This window comes from Melospiza georgiana, chromosome 2 (genome assembly GCF_028018845.1).
Source record: "Melospiza georgiana isolate bMelGeo1 chromosome 2, bMelGeo1.pri, whole genome shotgun sequence".
In the NCBI taxonomy this organism is placed as follows: domain Eukaryota; kingdom Metazoa; phylum Chordata; class Aves; order Passeriformes; family Passerellidae; genus Melospiza; species Melospiza georgiana.
Genome location: NC_080431.1, coordinates 103,746,441 through 103,766,280, shown reverse-complemented (window position 1 = coordinate 103,766,280; position 19,840 = coordinate 103,746,441). Strand labels below are relative to the sequence as shown.

Sequence of the window (19,840 nt, the reverse complement as noted above, 5' to 3'; positions counted from 1 at the left end):
CTCTTTTAAAGCTCTGCTCTTTGGATAGCTGTGACATAATTCTTAAAAATCACACTAGTTAAAGAGCAGAATATGCTGTACCTTCTGGCTCCCTGCCCACAAAGGCCAGTTATTCAAATGGCTTTCCTTTTCCCAGTTTAAATTCAGCTCTTACAGCTGACAAGGGGCCAAACCCACTGATCACAGGGATTCTGGGTGTGGAACACCTGGAGTCCTCCTGCAGGTCCTGCCTGGCCACCCTCTGACTAAGGGTCTCTTGGAGGCTGGAAATGGTTTTTTCTTCACAGTAGTGAAAGAGTGTCCCTCTTTGGGCTAAATCAGGGAGTTATGTCTGAATTCTGACAAAGCAAGGCCTGACAAAGCAAAGATGAAGTTTTGACTTAACTGGAGCCTAAGGAAATATGATTTCACTTTGAATAGGTCTCTCTCTGTCTCTATTGTGTAGTACAATTCCAGTGTAAGTGATTTCATCTTTCAAAGCTGAAGGTCAGCCATTTCAACATGGTGTTTTTTCCACTGGGTGTCACAGTTTCTGGTCTCCTGGCAGATCTGTACCATCAACATCCTAAATAAACCACAAAAGCAAGGCAATTTGAACCATTGGACACTTTTATTTTAATGTAGCACCCAGCTTCATATCACATACATTTTCCAAAATTAGATGGGCATAGTATAGAACACTATACATTTTGCAGCTTACCATGGGGACAGTCTGCAGCTGTGAAAACTAATTACTTAAATCTGGCTATCTAATTTATAAGTTAAAATTCAAATATATAATAGCCTTGGGGCATTTTTTTAGATTAACAACCATAATGCTTGCAATACAACTTTTTTGTATCAAAAAATCTGTAACAGAGTAAAACATAATGCATATATTCATAGCACATATCAAGATAGCTGAAAAAAGCTTCAAAATACATAATCTCTTTTCAAAGATACTAAATCACTAAGATTTACTTCTTTTCCTGAAAAAAAATATTTTACTCTTTAGTCAATAAAATATGTGGCTTCATCAACCCATGTGTTTTCTTGTCAAAGGCTGTGTATGCTGGAGACTGAAAGGCTGATGGTACTGGAAAATGGACATCCCTCATTTCCCAGCTAGCAACTTTTGCAGATCTCTGCTTCCTGATTTGGAAGCTCAGCTGAGAGGAAAGCAACCTTTGCACCCCCAACAGGCAATTTTCACATTATGCCCATCTTAAATGCTTCCCATGAAGGTTTCCAAATCCCAACCATCCCTTTGTGGTCATTTTACCATGCACAGCCTCATCACCCTATGCTGGCTAGCCTTGGCAGTGTTGTAGAAGCAGAGACTGGTTTGGATTGGAAGTGACCATGAAGATCATCTAGTTCCAACCCCCCTGCTGTGGACAGGGGCTCCTTTCACTGTTAGGTTGCTCAAAGCCCCATCCAACCTGGCCCTGAACACTTCAAGGCATGGGCAGCCATAATTTCTCTGGCAACCTCTTGCAGTGTCTCACCACCTTCACAGTAAAGAGTTTCTTCATTATATCTAATCCAAACCTGCCCTCTTTCAGTTTGAAGCCATTCCCCCTTGTCCTATCACCACATGCTCTTACAGAAAGTCCCTCTCCAGCTCTCTTGCAGCACCTTTAGGTACTGAAAGGTGCTTTAAGGTCTCCTCAGACGCTTCTCTTTTCCAGGCTGAACAAGCTGAACTCAGCCTATCTTCACAAGAGAGGTGCTCCAGCTCTCTGATCATCCATCAGGCTGGAACTGTCTGGATGATAGCCAAACAAATTCCTCTCCCTGATGTAGATACAGAATTTTCAACAGGAAAACTACTGCCATGCAGTCTGAAGATAATATTTTGACTTTAATAGGACATCCAACAATTTACCAGTAACAAGGCTGCCTTTACTAAACACACTTTTGTTACATCACCAAAACTCTCTGGAAGGGGGGAACTGGGAACTTTCTGGAAAGAGTTGGTAATGTTTCCACTGCATCCTAGTATAATATTAATAACTAGGAGAGGGACATTGATCCTTAAGGATTAATGTGTGTTCACAGGTAGTTGTTTAATAAAGGAATGCCTCAGAAATGGAAACTGTTTGCCTTGCTTAATTACCAGGTCATTATTTATTTTGAAAGGCTCAAATAAAAATGGCTTATCTACAAAGGCAATCAGTCACTACACTTAGCTGGGCATTTTTCTTTTTTCACCACAGAATTACCATAAATTGAAACAAATATAGGTATCAGGTGATATGAATGTTAACAGATCCATAAAGAAATGCATGAACAAATGGAATACACCTGAGTGCACACTTACAGACACACTGAGGAAGATCCTTATCTGCTCTGCCTAGCCCTGTTCTGTAGACAAAAATATTTATTTGCCCACTGAAGACTTTAGAAGGGGCACCAGGCTCATGGTCAGCACATCCACTCAGAAGCAAGGATGTGCTCCTGTTCCCACTTATCCTCTCCTGCTGGGCATGTTGTGCTCTGGCCAAGTACCCACAGAAAGCAAAAACTGAGGACAGTGAGAACTCATGCATGGGAATGTGATTTCACTCCTTCAGCAGCCTGGCAGCTGGGGCAGACAAACCTCAGTTGCTGCTCTGGGTCAGGGATGTCAGGGGCTTAACGCTGATCACTCACCTGGAGCTCAAGAAAGCACCCTGAACATCAAGCCTGTGAGGTCTCACTTTCTGGCCAAATGGTTTTGGATGTTGGAGCACCTCCCATCCAAAGTCTGAGAATGTAAAGGTTTCTGCAAGAAATTATGATTTTGCTCCACCCACATTTTTCTAAAGAAAAAGTAATTTTGAAGAAAATCTGTAAAACTGGATTTAGATGTGAATTTGGACCAGCCAGGGCCTGCTAACAGTAGCCATAAGCATGGCTGCATGGAGCCATGGACAGAAGCACTGTCACAGCTCCATGATGCCTTCTCCTCTCCTCAAAATGCTAACAGCTTCCCAAGAACAGACACATTTTTTCATTTTGTGTGGGCTGCCATAAATGCTTAACCATTGAGACAAACAGAAGAGCAATCTCCTGCTTCATATGTATAACACATCAACACCTCTCCTTGAATATTTCACTTTACTGATGTGTGAAGTGGTGTATCATCATCATGGCTGATATTTCACCAAAAAGAATACAAATCAACTCACATTCTAGTCATTGAAGCTGAGTGGAGGATTTGATTGCAACACTAAAAATGTAGGAATTGTTAAATACTTTTATTTATTAATCCAGTGGTAAAGTAACAGCCAAGCAAGTATTTCATTGTTGGCTAAGCAAGTATCATAATTTCCAGTGAATAAAAAAAAATCATAGATTTTAGAAGGGAGACATTTGAAAAAGACAGTATAAAGGAGACTCTTCAACTCTTCCCTTGGAGAGTGTCTATTCCATGAGTAACTCAGGTGAAATAAATGGGAAATAACTAAAGGTGAAATAAATGTTTTTCAAACATGAAGAAGTCCTCTACTGCCTTAAAAATGCAATGTACACACTTCTTTGCAGTAATTTAAGAGCCTTCCTTAAAAATTACCCATAAAACAAAAGACAAGTGTGCCATATGATTTTTTCCTATGAAATAGTAAGGTCTTATTAACCAAATTACAATGTATGAACTAAAAAGCAAACAGGGCGAGCACTTAACCTCATTAAATCTCAGGAATGACTCAGTAGTATTATGAACAAATGAAATAAATGATGATAAATTCTCAGCAATACCACTATTAGCAAGAGGGCAGTGGCTCTTTTGCAGATTCCCAGAAAAGCCTGCATTCCTCACATTTTGTCACTGACCAAGAATGACCATCTGACCCCAGCTATGCAACAGCCACATGAGAGAAGTCCCAAATCCAGAAGAACAGTTGTTGCTTGTTGACATAGTGATCTTTAATTGAATCAAAACTAGTGCATTACAAAAAGAGACTTTCAGTAACAATTCTGCCAATGCTTATTTTCACCTGCAGACTTCTGGATTCCCGTCCCCCTTCCACATTCCTTTCAGCAAAGCAGACTGTTTCCTTACCACTTCAAACACTCCTAGTGATGCCTTTCTTATCTCTCAACAAAACTTTTGGCTGCTGTGGTGCCCTCTGATATGCCACAGCAGCCATTCCATGACACACCCCGAGGAGAGGTTACCCAGCTGCTTCAAACCTTCCTCTCAGCCCCAGGCCATCCCACAGCTACAGGGAGCAAGCAATACACCCACAAGGGTGACAAAACTGCTGCAAGGTTTCTGCAAGGCAACCACATACACTTAAATCAGATCAGTGAGACGTGTGCAGGGTCATGTTTAAGGTGGACAACAGGTAGGTGACATCCCCTTGCAGTAAAGCACACCATAGCCATGGTGGGAGCAGGGCTGACATTATTATGTCTGAAGTCACCCAATCCAAGAGTATTGCCCCAAGAAATACTGCAACATTCACAGCCAGCTTCCACTGTAAGAACTGAGCCCAAAGCCACCACTGCATCCAGGGAAAACTCCCTACAGGGTTCAGCTGGCCCTGGATCAAATGCAGGTTAAAGATTAATCTTTGCTTCTTCCTTTAGAAAACAGATGGGCATTAGCAGCTTTCTCCTATCAGCAGCACCTCCACTGATGTGCAAAGGAACCTTAACAAAAGCCTGCTGTAAAAGGCAATTACTTCCATCTCACATTTTATTGCCTCATACATAGCACTTCTGCTATCTTCCCTCTTCTGGAAATACAGTTCTTGTACACATCCTTAAAACAAACCAGCAGCTATTAAGACAACAAAGCAGACTAATACAAATGTACAGAGAATGGCTTTTATAAAAATGCCCTGAATGCATTTTTAACCTCTTGTTAGAAATACACTGTTGGTTAAAGGAAAAAAAGAAAAGAAAAAAGCTATACACCAGCCATCTCAAACATGCTAAAAGAATGCAGAGACACTGGTAGTTGCAAGCAAGTGCTCAAATACTGGTGATTAGAAACAGCTGTAGCTCAAAAAGATTTTTTCCTAATTTCCAAAATAATTATATTTTACTATTTTTTCCTGTTCTCTTATATGACTTGAACTAATAAAATACAAGTTCTCTAACATTAAAATACATCCGTGATTGCATAATAAACAGTACTAAGAAAATAATTATTTGACATGTGATTGAGGATAAAGATTCTGTACATCTTGCAAGTTCTATTCCTGTGGTATGTTAAATCCTCAGGTACTCTACAATGATACAATCCTACAGGAATCAGTAACATCCAGAAGCCCATCTCAGAGGATGAGTTTTCAATTTAAGCAAGAACTCAGGAATGCTGTACCTCTTAACAATCGGGGCAGGAGGTGCTGCCAAACGCATATAAATCAGGAATTCTTTACATAAATAAAATACTCTCAGGTTATTCATTTCAGTGATAAACTGCATTTACACATTAGGCTGGGAGGGGGGAGGAAAGAAGGCAAAGCATCCCCCACTCAGAAATATCCCATAGTCAGGTATTTGTTTTCTGTACCTTCCTCACCTGCAAAGGCAAAAAGTGAGTCATGGGGCAAAGAGAGAGCCAGCAAGGCCAGTGCTCCCCCCTGCCTCGGCAGAGACCCTGCTCAGCTGCACAGAACTCCTCTCCTTGCAGGGCTGCTGGACACTGCTCTGCTCCTGCTCGTGCACGGCCATGCAGGCAGTCACAGGACAGTGACAGGACGAAGCTGCTCCAGCTGCGTTTCCAAGGCAATGCGCTCCTTGTGAACCTCCTGCAGGAGGAGAGGTGTGTTAGGGCTCTGGGGATGCTCACATGCAGCACCCTGCTCCAGGAAAGGGCAGCCAGGCAGGCTCTTGCTGGCCTCCCATGAAAGGGCTCACTGCCAGTGTGGAGCTGGGCTGGACTGCAACTCCTCCAGGGTCTGCTTCCCCATCTGGGCAGGCTCAGAGCCCAGAGTGGGAGTGCACTTGAACCCCCCTGAGCCTCAGTACAAAATGTGCCTGAGGAGTACCCATCAAGCCTTCTGGTCTCCATTAAAACAGCAGAGCTCTGCTCTATCAGAAAGCTTCCAGTCAGCAATACAACTTGAATTACAAGTTCAGTTTTCTTCTCTTTAGTGAATTTAGACAAACTTCTCTGTCTTTTCCTGTTGCAAAACACAGGTAACAGCACTGGCTTGCTGAAGATGGAAGCAAGTAACACCTGACCCAAGGAAGGATGGCAATGTGTTCTCATTAAAAGCTTTCATCTCTGTGCTTATTTCAACTACTGTCCTATTTTTTGCTCTGATTTCAATACTGCTGGAGGTGACACAGAACTGATTGCAGGGAGCTTTGTCCCTGATTTTCAATGCATTCCTTACCTTCAGCTGCTGCTGGAGCTCACTGTTCAACCTGGCGAGCACAGCATTGGCTTCTTTGTTTTTCCGTATAGCGGTCTGAATAGCCCTTTTCTGCTTGGAAGACTGTCTGCCAGACAGATAAATACAAGACATTTCAATTAAGAGTCTCAGCACTGGCTGATGCCAGAAGAGCAGCCACTCATTCTGCATAGCTCCCTGCACCCTGGACTATGTGTCAAAGACAAGGTACAAACTACAGATTTAAGAGAAGAAAAATGTAACACTGAAATAAGATGCCTGAATCGGATGGAATATTTGAAACTTGTTAACCTGAATGACAGAAATATTTTAGGCTGTCTCAATTATTTCAAGATTACTGCATTCTCATTGAGCTCAAGAATGATCCCTGCATAGCTGTGCTTATTGCAGTTTCTTTGCATTAGCTGTTTTCAGAGACTTGTAGAATTTAAAGAGTCAGGAGTGGTTAACATAAAATACAAAAGTCATTCTATACAGAAAGAAAGGACATTGGCATGAAAATTCTGTCTCAGAGTTCTGCTGATTCTGATGTTTCTTCAGAAATTAATACTTTTATTCAAAGCAGTCACTTCCACCAAAACCATATGACATCATAAACGGGAAGATGACTGATGGACTTCCCTCAGTTCTTTTGCTGTTAAAATAAAGGATGTACCTTTTTTATTTTCAGAACTTATTTTATTAATTAAAAATTTTTATTGCTTCATAGCCTGTGGTAACTTATGTGGAGGAAATGACAGCTATGCAGACAGGTATAAAAACAGACAGCTGTAGATAAGGACCTACCTATTCAAAGCAAGAGAGATAACAACAGCAAAAAAGAAAGAAAATACACAAAATACTGACTGAATATCCAAGCCCCTTTCCAAATAAATTATTTTAAAGTTTTACATGAGGAAACCAGAGCTCTTTAATGCCAGATTAGATCTAAAACAGATGCCCTATTTAAATATGGTCCAGTGGCACACAGTCCCCATTAGCTCTTCTCTCTTAACAGAGCTGATGACACTGATTTTGTAATAGACTCTCTCTCAGCACGGTGACAGGACTTTATGCTGTTATCTTCCAGTGAACTGTCAGTTTTCTGCTTCACTTTTTTCCTGCAAACTACTCTCCCTGGGCTAGAAAGTAATAAATGTTAGGAAAAAAAATAAAAGAAGAGCAATATATGTCTGTGGCCATTTTAACATTTTAGGAAAGATATAGACAAGTCGGGATTGAGATGTTAACAAATGCTGTTATCTTTGAACCACTATGGAATATGTACTCCCAAAGCACAAAACAGTACTTTAAGAGCATCCTAGGAGTCTTATTACTTATTGTAATCTCCAATTATGCAGCACAGATTCAGTCTACTGATAAACAGTCTGCCAAGAAACGCTCAATTGATTTGGGCAGCTTGATTTTGTTTCAGACTGAATCAGATATCTTTTGCAAGGCCTGGGTGATGGTGGGGTATAATGCTTGCACAGTGCTTCAGCTGAAGGAGATGCACAGACCCAACAGGGCCTCAAGTGCCTTTGCTTACCATTTGTACAGCCCCTTCTCCATCACTATTAAATACACATAGAGTGAAATCCTTGTAAGTCAGCTGACAGCTTTGACAGCTGTATTTACAAGAGCAAACAACACATGTTGGGTTTGACCATTATCAGACCACTGGTCTGTGGCTCATCTCACACCTGTGACAAGCCCGTTTCCAACATGCCTCACAATGAAACAATATCACAAGGATATGACCAACACCAAGCATTTCATGAGTCAGCTTCCCAGGCATTTTTTGGTCATATTTGTCCACATGAAGGAGCAAAATTCCAGAAGACACATGCAAGGCAGAAACACAGACCCTCACATATAAAAGAGCTTGTGTTAGAGATGGTTGAATCGCTAGGCTTGCTCCTCAGGCATGTCTAGCAGGTACAGAAGTAGGACACCTTTGAAGAGGTTATCTACCTATCAAATACCACTGACAGTCACTACAGGCTTAGTCTGCTTTGGAGAAGACTGAGGTAGATTTCAGAATCTACAGAAGATGTAGATTTCAGAATGCAGATGTAGATTTCAGAATCTGTATCTTGTGAAGCATTCTCAGAAACAGAACTGCTAAGCCCAAAATTATACAAAGAGCAAGTCCTGCTACATCAGATCTCACGCTACACTTTGGCATGCTTGGTACAGGTTTTTACTTTTGGACTGGGAGGTGAGGCTTGACTGCTGGCAGGGAAGAAGTCACATTTATAGTGGGAGAAAGCTCAGGGGTCTCCAGCCCTTGTGCCTCCGTCCGGAGCTTCCTGCGCGCGGGTTTGGAGGGTGGCTGAGCAAGAACAACCTCCTGAAAGGAAAAAGCACAGCAACATTAAGTCAGGCCATATGTGTCCCATCATTAGGCTAGAAAAATACTTGTGTCACATAAATTGCTGACAGCTGGTTAAGATTTCATAATTTAAAGACGTACAGAGCTTAATTCCAATTTGGTAATAGCCTCTCAGGTTTCTGACTTTGAAAAAGGAACAGTAACTCCTGCAATCCCTTCATGAATGAAAGGGTGTTTTACCTTCATCTGGATGACAGGCTCTTCACAACTGGGCTGTACAGCTTAGTGTGCATTGGGTGGAGGTGGAGGGAGGGGTATAAACACCTGTACTAGCCCCCAGTTGACCCAAAAGCATTAAAAACAGAGCAAGATTTATTTTTGACTACGCTCAGTTTGAAAGAATCAATAATTAATCACTTGCATCCCAACTTACTGCCTCACACGTCTGACACTAAGCCTCTCCCTTCTCCCCTCCTCTCTTACACGAAGGAACACAGAATAGTTTTGAAATACAAATACATTACATTATCCATGCAAAATTAACATGTTGAAGTATAAAGGCCAGCTATTTCTCTTGATAAGTTACATCAGAGAAATAGTCTGTGTTTTCTAGGTAAAGCAGAGTCTTGCATTTTAATGACTTCAGTGGTAAGAAGTGTTTTCATTATTATAAATTAAGACATCCTTTCTTTTGCAATGAGAAGTAGTTTTACCACCTTATAGCTGATTTAAATTATAAACATAAATGTATCCTCTTCAGTGTATTTTGTTATTAGATACATTTCACAAGGGATATGGCTATTACTGCCTCATTTCATGAATGAGAAAGCTAGGACTCAAAAAGTTGAATTGACTTGAGACAGGATTTTTCAGCATCAAAGACAAAACCAGTGACCAAATTTCACTATCACACACTTTACTGTGCTAGATTACCATCACTACTGTGCTTTCACCAGACGCTAATAAAATAAGAAAAAAATGAGGAAACATTTAATGACAAAGCAATTACAAGGAAAAAAAATAACACTAGTAAGCAGCCTGACACACAAGAAGAAACTTCTATAAGTGATACAAAATGTAACCAATATAAGACCATCAATCATTCATATTAGAAGGGTTAAAACTCTTAAAATAATTTTAATTATAAGGAAAAAGTTTTAAACAATAAAAAACAGTTTTGTAATTACTGAAAAACATCTAAAAATATTACCAGATGTTCTGATCAGGATACCAGCACATCATGACTGCACAGATATCTGGTAATGCCATGCTCTGGAATCCTCTGCACAGGCACAGCTCCCTACAAGGGTGGAACACGCCCCACACAGCAAGGGAGGAACTTGCATATGCCTTCCACAAATGTAATGCCCAACACACACTGCCAGTCTACCTCAAACCCTACCAAATCCACAGGGTAACTCCCTCTCCCCTTTCAAACACAACAGTGTAAGCAATGGTGCAGGCAGATCCCTTGGCAGGGGCTCTTTGGCTGGTTTCTGCTGCTGCTTTGGAAGGTGGCTCAGCAGTGCAACACCCACCTGCCTCCCACACCCCACAGCCTGGGGCATCACTGCATTTTAGGGAACCAGGTGGGATGAGAGTGAGCATGGGGTGGGATGAGAGTGAGCAGGGCCAGGCTGGAAGTAGCACACGATGAGCACAAGCAGAGCAAGGACACTGCCCAGAAAGCACTGTCACGTGCAAAAAATGATGACACTGGATGTTTGCCTGTGCTCCGTGTTACACTAAGAAGTTGTGATGGTGCTCCCTGGGCAAGGTACATCCAGCACATGCCAAAAGTTCTTGGTTGGGCTGAGTAAATGTCTTGCAGGTGCTCTCTGGCTACAGGAGGGGCCACAATGGGGAGGATCTGTATTTGCTCCCTATCCAAACCTGTTCTGGCTGGGGCTGGTGGAAGGAGGTGGTCAGAGCATGATCAGGAGAGAGGAAATGCTCACAGCCACTGCTAAGGCCACTCCACCCCTAAGCAAAGCCCTTTGAAGTGTGCCATTTTAATTTCAGTGCTTACATTTTACAACTGATAGGTCCATACAAAAACATATTAGAAACTGCACATCTTGAGCAAATCTCTCCCATTCTATGTACATTTAGTGGCAGATCCTGAACTCTACCAAACAGGTGTTTACATCAAAATCAAATCCTCAATAACTGAAACCAAGAAGTGCATCACAATTTGGAGGAACTACAGTGAGACAGGGCTGGAGTACAATCAAACTCTTTTTTGTTTTCCCTAAGGCTCCACAAGCCCCTATTGATTTGAAATAAATGGCAAACTGTCACTCTCAAAGCACGTGCATCAATGTGTACACACTACGAGGTTTCTTAATGATTTATGTGAGTTGATGTCACATATGATCACAGTTCTCCTGCAGTGTCTTGACCTCAAGAGAAAGTAAACATGTGAAAACATAACCCTAGCCCTCTGTTTAATTGCTTTTAAACTTAAAACAACCACGTTTTTTGGTTAAGGAAAATCACTTCATAATGATACAATGTGTGCAGATCTCACCTTTTTTGCTGAACTGTTTTCTTCTGCCTGTGATGGGGGTCTGTTCATCTGAGGATGTAATTCAACCTCAGATGGTTGCTCTGTCTGCAACAACAAATCAGTCATTGCTACACCCAGAAAATTACTAGCAGTCACATACAATAAAGTCAGTGAAAGGAAATGTTACACACAAAAGAAAAGTTACTTTAACAATTCAACAGTAGGGAAAATGGAGATCTAGGGTGACAGCTGAATGGATGACATATGTCTTTTGCAGATTTTTAATGAAACTATATTCTTGCATTTTATTGTGCTGGGAAAATGGGAGAAAAGTTTTTTAGTGAAGCATTAGGAACCATGTCTCTGAATGTAAACCTAGAATTACCATTATGGCCTAAATACTGTGAGAAAAAAAAATGAGAGAATAGAAAAAAGCTAGAAAGACCTTGGATATGCCCTGTCACCTTATTATCACCTGAAACCAATGAAGATTCACAGGAGTAAGCCTCTGTCTTTGAAACTTGTGAGGCTGAAGTGACAAAGCCAGTATCATACCAAAAATTCCAGCAAAGGTACTGAAAACACAAGTCATAAAAAAGCAGACAAGTCTTCCCTCCTCCCTTCTCACATTTCAAACAGAAACCCAGCTGAAAACTCACCACCCAGATCAACACATCTGCAAAACAAAACACCTGATTTCCCAAAATACCTGACTGAGAAGCAAATTAAAGCAGAGGATTAATCACTTGCTTTGCCTCTCATGAAAGTTTTTTCTTTTGATGTCCTCCACCACGACAGGGCCCAGCACCAGTGAGGGTGGCAGGATTTAGAACTGCCTGTCCCCAGGTGCACAGCAGCAAACAAGGCATTGTAAACATGGTGGGGCTGTTTTCTGTCCAGAACTTACGGGCTGGCTCCCCAGGATGGGGAAGGCAGGCAGGAGCAGGAGGCTGAGGCACTTGGCCCTGACAGACAGACAGACAGACAGACAGACAGACAGACAGGCAGCCTCTTCTCCTCTTTCCCAGCTTCTGCCAAGGTGAAGCCAGGCTGGCAATGGCCCCAGGCAGCAGGGGCAACCTGCCATCCTGCTCCCTCCTCAAATGAGGCTCATTTCTATACAGGTGAAAGCCTGTGTTTAAAACCAAGTTCACAAATCTCAAACTTTTAAGGGGCCAGGATTTTAGCCATAGTAACAATTTGTTGCACACCAAAGAACCTAACTCACTGTTGCAAAGAGGTTTCTGCACAGGCCCACCAAGCTCTGCAGCAGTCACAAGTTTCCAAGTGCCTAACTGCAAGCTAAATAAAAACAACAGAAAGCACTGGATTTGGTATATTTAAAAAGGAGGAACTTTTCCATAGCATTTTTATTTCTTCCATAAGAGACACAATAAGAGCTGTACAGAAAGGTGCAAGGGCAATGTGGTTCTGTGGTACTGCTCTTCTGCAACCATACAGTATCAAACATGTGCACAGAGGAGGAAGTTTTGAAACCAATTTCTTTAAAACACATGTGAAATTCCTCAGGAGAGAGGGAAGTGAGGGACTAACAAGATTTCTCTCCCACCCTTTTTTAAGTGTGTTACATCTGCAGTGTTACCTGATGGTTAAAAAAAAAAACCCAAAGAGCCCCTCACACTGTAATATTTCCAGTATTTGAATATGAATATCTTAATTTTTAAAAATTTTAATAACTACTGCATGCTAACATTTGAATTTTGAAAAGGTTTTTATATATTGAAAGTCTTCCTCTGTGAATGTAGATTTCTGGTCAAATAGAGTGAAATGGAAAAAAGCAATTTTTTGTGCATCTATAAAAATCAAAGACCTTTAAAAGTCCATTGAATGCAACAGAATATTTCTTTATCAGCAAGCTGAATAGCCCACAACCTCCCTGATTTCTACAATAGCTTTTTATATATTCGAAAGAAATGAAGGCTCTAAGCACTGGCAAAGTCCACAAGGGTTTCATGAATGGTCTGGGGATGGTAAAGCTCAAATAATGAACAGAACCACACAGTAAGTCTGGACCACATAAATTTGACAACCAATTCATTCATTTAGGGACAGCAAGAGTAAATCCAGCCCTTCAGGGGGATATGTAGTACACGTACTATAGTCCTCATGGTATAGCTTTGCTGCATAACACATCAAAGTGCCAGGGTACAGGAAAGAGAGCTTTTAATGACCCTTCAGTGACAGGGAGCACTAAATACCTGCCTTAACCTGGCCAGGCAGGCAGCTTCTGTTGCTCACAGTCTTGTTGGAGTCTACAGCAAACCTTGCATCAAAAGCAAGAATATATTCACTTATTCCACAGAATGGAGAGAAAAGAAAAAAAAAACAAAACCCTGACCAACTCCATGTTATTTATGTATAGATTAAAAAAAGGCAGCTTTTGAAGAACCAGTTTGTTTCAACAGTGTAAAAGTAACTGAACAGATTATTCTACAGTGTCAGTTTCAAATAATCAGAAAAATTGAAATCATGGTCAGATAAGGGGCCTAGAGAGAAAGAAAATTAAAAAAAAAAAAACAGAACTCAAACTTTTCCAGAACCACCCTCTCTTTTTTCCTTTTTATCTTTTTTTATGGTCTCATTGCAGGAGAGTACTGTTTTAAACCAAAGAGAACTGGAAAAGAAAAGAAAGGGTAAACCTTGTGTTCTAGTGAAGGCAAATATAAATCACAGTGAAAATGTCAAAAAGGGTAAGATTTCAAAATCTGTGAGAGCGGGCCATTTTTTGTGAGCTGGGTGCTATGATGTGTCTGTTAGAGCCAGCCTGCAGCCCACGCTCAGGGCTGTGGCACCTGCTGGCCGTGGCTGGGTCACTGGGCTGGCCACATCTCCCTGCTGCCAGGACAGGAGGATGGCAAAGTTCGGCAGCCAGAGGTGCAGGGGCAGGCAAAAATAAAGAAATAGCTACATCCAACTGAAAACAACAACAACAACAAAAAAAAAAATAAGTAAAAAAAACCCCAGCAACTAAAAAAAAAACCAAACCAAACAAAACCCAAAAAACCAAAATAAACAAAAAAAAACCCCCTCAAACCAAGACAAAAAAACCCCAAAACAAAACAGAAAAAAAAAAACCAAAACCCCCCAAACAAACAAAAAAACAACCAAAAAAATAAAAACCAAAAATCCCCTAGTTCTGGTGATCAGCTCCTGCATAATGAATAAAACCAAGTGACTGCCACGTCCCTAAAGTGCCACCTAGCGGCCCGTGGGACAGGCCACTTCTGAGTGCCTGGCATCACTGCAAAGAAGGTTTGCTGGTGCAGCTGACCCAACAAAGCCCTCTCTGAAAAGCTTTGTGAATGCATCTGCAAGCTGATGTGTCCCCACACAGATTTTAAAGGAAAAATAACTCTTGCTTTTTCCTTTGGCAGAGGGATTCTTCACAGATTTCCTTCACTGATTTGGATGTGGGGTATTTGTAGCCTGCTGGGCAGAGAGAGCCTGACTCAGCAGTACGCTGGTGCTCTAGTGGAGTACAGGACAAGGATGTCCTTCAGGAGCAGCTGAGGTGAATTGCCTTTAGTTCTTCATCATTTTAATACCATGCTTAGCATAGTGTGCCCACAACTCGTTCAGAAACATGGCAATAAATTACCTCCCTCCAATCACAGAAACGTCTTAAAATTTTCACACTATTATTTTCGGGTTTAAATTCTTCACCGTTGGTTTATTAATTATAAATTATGCAATATGGTCTTCCAAGAGAATCTCCATTTATGGCAGTGTAGAAGGGCTTTGATGGAGGTGTCTCACATCCTCAGAGTGGAGTAAACTACTGACACTGGGAACGCTGCTGTGCTATCTGGTATAGCTGGGAGCACATACAGGGCTATAGGAGATGGGCAAAGGATGTTCTGGTCTTCTGCACTGCCTATAGTGCACTGCAGAGTCTGCAGAGGAGGCCTGTGGTATCTTGATTTTGGGAAGCAGGGTAAGACACCACAGAAAAGAGCAACAGAGTGTTCTTATTCCAAATCTCCTAAAGAGATTCTTTTTGCAGAGACCAGTCCAGTTATACTAGCAGACAGTATCTCCTGTTTCCTTAGCACAGTCTTGACTTTTCTAGGAACAGCCATACCCTTCTCATTCTTCCAGGGAGAAGGTAGAACTGGCCAACAAAGTTTCTGTGCAATGGCCACAGATAGAGCCCAACCTGCGGCCTATGGCCAACACTGAGCATTAGAACAAATAATTCCTCATTGTTAAGAAGAATATTAAGAGTTGCAAATGCTCATTATTTCATGGCATGATCCCTGACCAGCCATTGATAATCTCCTCACTGCTCCACGTGACAATACTTAACAGTTCCTTTCTACAAGAATGTGTAATGCTCACTCAATCACTGAGTGCTTCGAGAGCCTCAGATGAAAGATTTTCATGACTGTAAGAGAACACAGCATTTTAACAACTAGTTCTTGACTTACATTTCCAGTTCTATCGCTTTGCAATGCTGGATTATATGTAGATTAAACACCCACTTTTCAAGACAATCCGTAACTGATCTTCCAGAACAGAAGATCTACACCAAGCCTTCATAATTCCTGTCATCTGATAGGAATTCCTACCTTTTTTCAAGAGGTCAAGTCAATATATTCAATCATTGCCACAATTCAATTTTGCCCACACTTGTGCTCCAGGCTAACTTTACACATGGAAATAGTCCCATTGTAGTCACTGGCACTACTCATAGAAATGAAATTCTCTTTGTGCATTCATTGGAGTAGCCCATAATCATAACCTATATAGTGCCACTGCTTAGCTTTGCAAAAAAAGTATTGAGAACAGCTTATCTGTAAGGAAAAGTAAGCTACTAAATATGCTTAACACTCTGCATGTGCCATTGCAATCTTCTATCATCTCTGCATAAGTTCATTTAAGAGGTACTTTGCTCCTTTCTAAACACTCGTATTTTTGTGCTTAAAGCCAATTTCTGGGAAGTCGAGACATCTCAATTCCAGTTTCTGTGAGTCTCCTGCATCCCACACCGAATCATCAATTCTTTTTATTGCTTATTACAAAAACTGAAAATGGTAAAACAGAAAAAAAAAAAAAACCCCACAGGGATGCAAATGCAACAAGCTGCCAGGGTCTTAGTGTGCTGCCTGCTTTCTCAGCACTGTGCAGCCCTGAAGTTTTGATAAGCTTTTTCTTTCCCTGAGCTATCTGAGGGCTGGTGATAAGGTTGAGGAGAAAGGCAGTAAATACAAACAAATTGCTGCAATGTTCAGCTCATTCACAAGGAAAGAATAGGACCCAGATGGAAGCATTAACAATCTGTTTTAATATTTCAACTTCCACAAAACCAGATTAACGTAAGCTAGAAAGGCATATGTGCATTCCACTAGAGATACAGGCATTGGGTTCTTAGCTTCTTTCTTTGTTGTTATGATAAATGTGAAGCCAAATTAAAAAATTGTTACAACATATTTTAATTAAGACACTTGCCTTCTTCCACTCTTCCAGAAACCTCTTTAGAAAGGATTTTACAGCATCCATCAACTAGTCCTCAAATTCAATTTTAACTGTGCTACTTTCCACCATTTCTTAAATCGTAATTTATTTTGTCTGGCTGTCTTAGATTTAATATATAATTTTCATGAGAGGAAGATAATCCATTTGTATTATATTAAAGTGGCAGATGGCAAAATCTTTCATGTTATAGAAGACTTTCAGTTTCATTACTGTTACATGCCTCTTCAGTACCTATTGCACGGCTTATACAACATATGTTATTGTGCAGCCAAAGCCATGGAGATAATAAAAAAAATCCCAACCTTTCCTTGCACAATGGTTGTAAATGCAAGCTAAAAAGTATTCCTTTCATTAAATATAAAATAGTTATTTGGGAGAGTATAAAATTGTATAAAATTGCATGGTGCCAAAAGCAAAATATTCACTTTTTTGCAGGGGCAATTTTTATTTATGCAACAGAAAAGTTCCTTCCTGAAAAATTCAAGGTGTCCTGCCAGCACTTGAAATTCCTCATGTAATTTTGCAGAATAAAGGAATGCCTGAGTATTTTCTCCAAACAACCTTGTAAGCAAGTCCAACCTCAGCCTCCATGTATGTCTGCTGTAGCCAAAGGCACTGGTGTGGGGGGACACCTGAGCCACCTCCCAGCACGGAGCCTGCACGTGGCCATCCTGCTCTGGACGCCCAGGGGTCTCAGCAGGATGGATGGGAGTCCTTCCCCACCTCCTGGCCTCAGCATGGGCACGTGTAATTGATGGTTAAAAATCCAGCCTGAGCCACATTCGTGGCTCTCCATGGATTCAGCAGGATGTGGAGGCATGTTAGTAGAGACAACTTCTTGAAATGGGTCCCAGTTTTCACTTGCAATTCTGGATGATGAACGGCCAAAAAGCTTCAAGGAGCTATGAAGTATCAAGTAACATTTGGAAAGCAGAACATTTCATATATTAAAAAGAGCACTATTTTTGCTTTCCAACACCACCAGGGGCTGTGACTGGGCAGGGTGACCCACCCATCACCCCTCGCAGTGCTTCATTTCCAGGATTTCACCAAATCAATAACATCTAAAGGTTACGATGGCCACTAAACTGACAGCTGAATTCTGAGCTCATGTAACACAGTGAGATTTTAATCTTCAGAGCTGCACTGGATTCAGGGTACTTCAGTTTGATAATGTTAACAGCTGCCTACCTACTCTACTCCACTTGAATGCTTTGCCTTCACCCATAATTTTTTCAGTGCCTGCCAAAACTGCCATCATGGAATCAGTGGGAAAAACACATCCCAAGGTCTCCAGAAATAAAAGTGCAGCACAAACCACTGTGAATTTACAAAATCAACAGGCTTAAAATTGTGACTCTGGGAAAAGAGACCAGGAACATCAGTTTTTTCAGCCAAGATACACAGAGTTTTCTTCCAGTCCCACTGTTTTCAAATTCCCTTATACAGCACAAGCAGGATTGAAGATACGCCTTCATTGTTGGACAGGAAGGTACTGAAATACAGTAATTTAAATACAGGAAAACTGATCTAATTGGGCAACATTGCAGATAGTTAGCTGATGTTGGCTAAACTCCTAAAGTTATATTTGCTTTTCGGTGTTCATCCATAATTCCTATTAACATAAATATGTTACAAAATCTCCCAGAGAAAGCAGCTGTGGTAAATGACTTCTGTAGGCTTAAAAGCCAACAGTAATAAAATATTATTTTGTTTTCCATTAAAAAAATAACAACAGGGGCTTATATGAAATGTGCATACATGTTTGGCTCCAGTTATTCATGAGCACCCAAAGTTACTTTCCATCTGAAATCTGTGTCACTGCAAATCAGCTGTATAGTTATTGCTTTCCTACCGTGATTCCTGCACCTCCATGTTGCACAAATTTTCTCTGCACAGCCCTGGATCTGCACAACAGTTTTGGGGCCACCTTTATGCCATTTCTCCTTGATTACTTAAGTTTACCATCAAGTTAGGAACAGAGGATGAGGAAAACTTACCCAAGCTGCTGAACCCCATTCTCTGCAAGCCCAGAAAAAAACCACAGTTATCTCCAAAAGCTGCAGGTTATCTGTTCTATATACTACAGCATGGCATGGGAAATAAGCATGCCAGTATCCTACAAGTATCCCAGCAAGTCTACAACAGTTTGTAGGATATGAAATATTTATGGCAAATAAAATTGGGAAACCGATATGGATAAAATTTTCCTCAAATCCAAGAAGCTACTGCAGACTTGCTAAATGTGAGATGTGCTACTAGAGATCACAGAAGGTGCCAGTGAAGTTACACACAGCCTTAAGCATAAAAGGAAAATACTTCAAAATAACATATCCAAAAAAACCCTCTCATCTGTGTGTAAGTGCTTTTCCATACATATTCTTTCCAAGAACTTTTTACAAAATTGAGGCAAAATTTGAATGACTTTTAATGGGAAAGCAATATGAATTGATTAATCTAATAAAAGAGTTAATTCTTTTATTAGATTCATGCAATTCACAATGTCTTACTGTAAACATCAATTCAGAATGGCTTGGGGTGCAGAATTGGGTTGGAATTTGGGTTAAAAGATTGTGAACTGAAGATAATGAGATCCTGAGAAGGAACTACCATAGCCTTTTTGAGGCCATCAAGCAAAAAGAAACACAGAGTTAAATCCACCAGCTTGAACAGCTGTCATAGAAGAAAAAAGAGACACAGCCACCACCTGTAAAGGTGTCTGCCCAGCAGAGGTGTGGAACAGCATGGGCGGGCAGCAGCAAGCTGAGCAGAGAAGCCAGTCCTGCTGCTATTTGCCATAAACCGGCCAGATCCTCACAGCATCCCAAAACTCAAGCCTGCCACAATAATCCTGTACATCCCCTGAGCTGTGAAGTCAAGGCCACAACAGCATCAGCTGCATCACCTTGTGCTCTGCTCACCCAGTGACACAATCCTTGTCCCTTGTAATATGGCTGGACTATGGAAGCAGAGTTGGATGTGGACATAATGTAGGACGTTTGTGATATGAGTAAAGATGTTTGGCACACTGAATAATCAGTGATTCAGTAATTCACCAAGGTTGATTATCTTGGAGGCTCTGACAGGAAAAATAATGTTTTCCTAAAGGTTGAAATAAATTCTACTAAAAAGCACTGCAACATAGGAGCAAAGTCAAGGTGCCATTTCTATATTCTGGACTTGTGATCC

The 19,840-nt window shown here is 41.0% G+C and overlaps 1 protein-coding gene across 1 annotated transcript in view; it reads right to left on the bottom strand.

Annotated features, from left to right (window-relative positions):
* Positions 1-4,785: 4,785 nt before the first annotated feature.
* Positions 4,786-19,840, bottom strand: part of REPS2 (RALBP1 associated Eps domain containing 2) — a 90,932-nt gene continuing 75,877 nt past the window's right edge. The window contains exons 15-18 of the mRNA XM_058045729.1: positions 11,177-11,260; positions 8,519-8,664; positions 6,315-6,420; positions 4,786-5,723 (exon numbers count right to left, since the gene is read on the bottom strand). Coding sequence (XP_057901712.1) covers positions 5,655-5,723; positions 6,315-6,420; positions 8,519-8,664; positions 11,177-11,260 — 405 coding nt within the window. The 3' untranslated portion in view covers positions 4,786-5,654. The remainder of the gene's footprint in view (positions 5,724-6,314; positions 6,421-8,518; positions 8,665-11,176; positions 11,261-19,840) is intronic.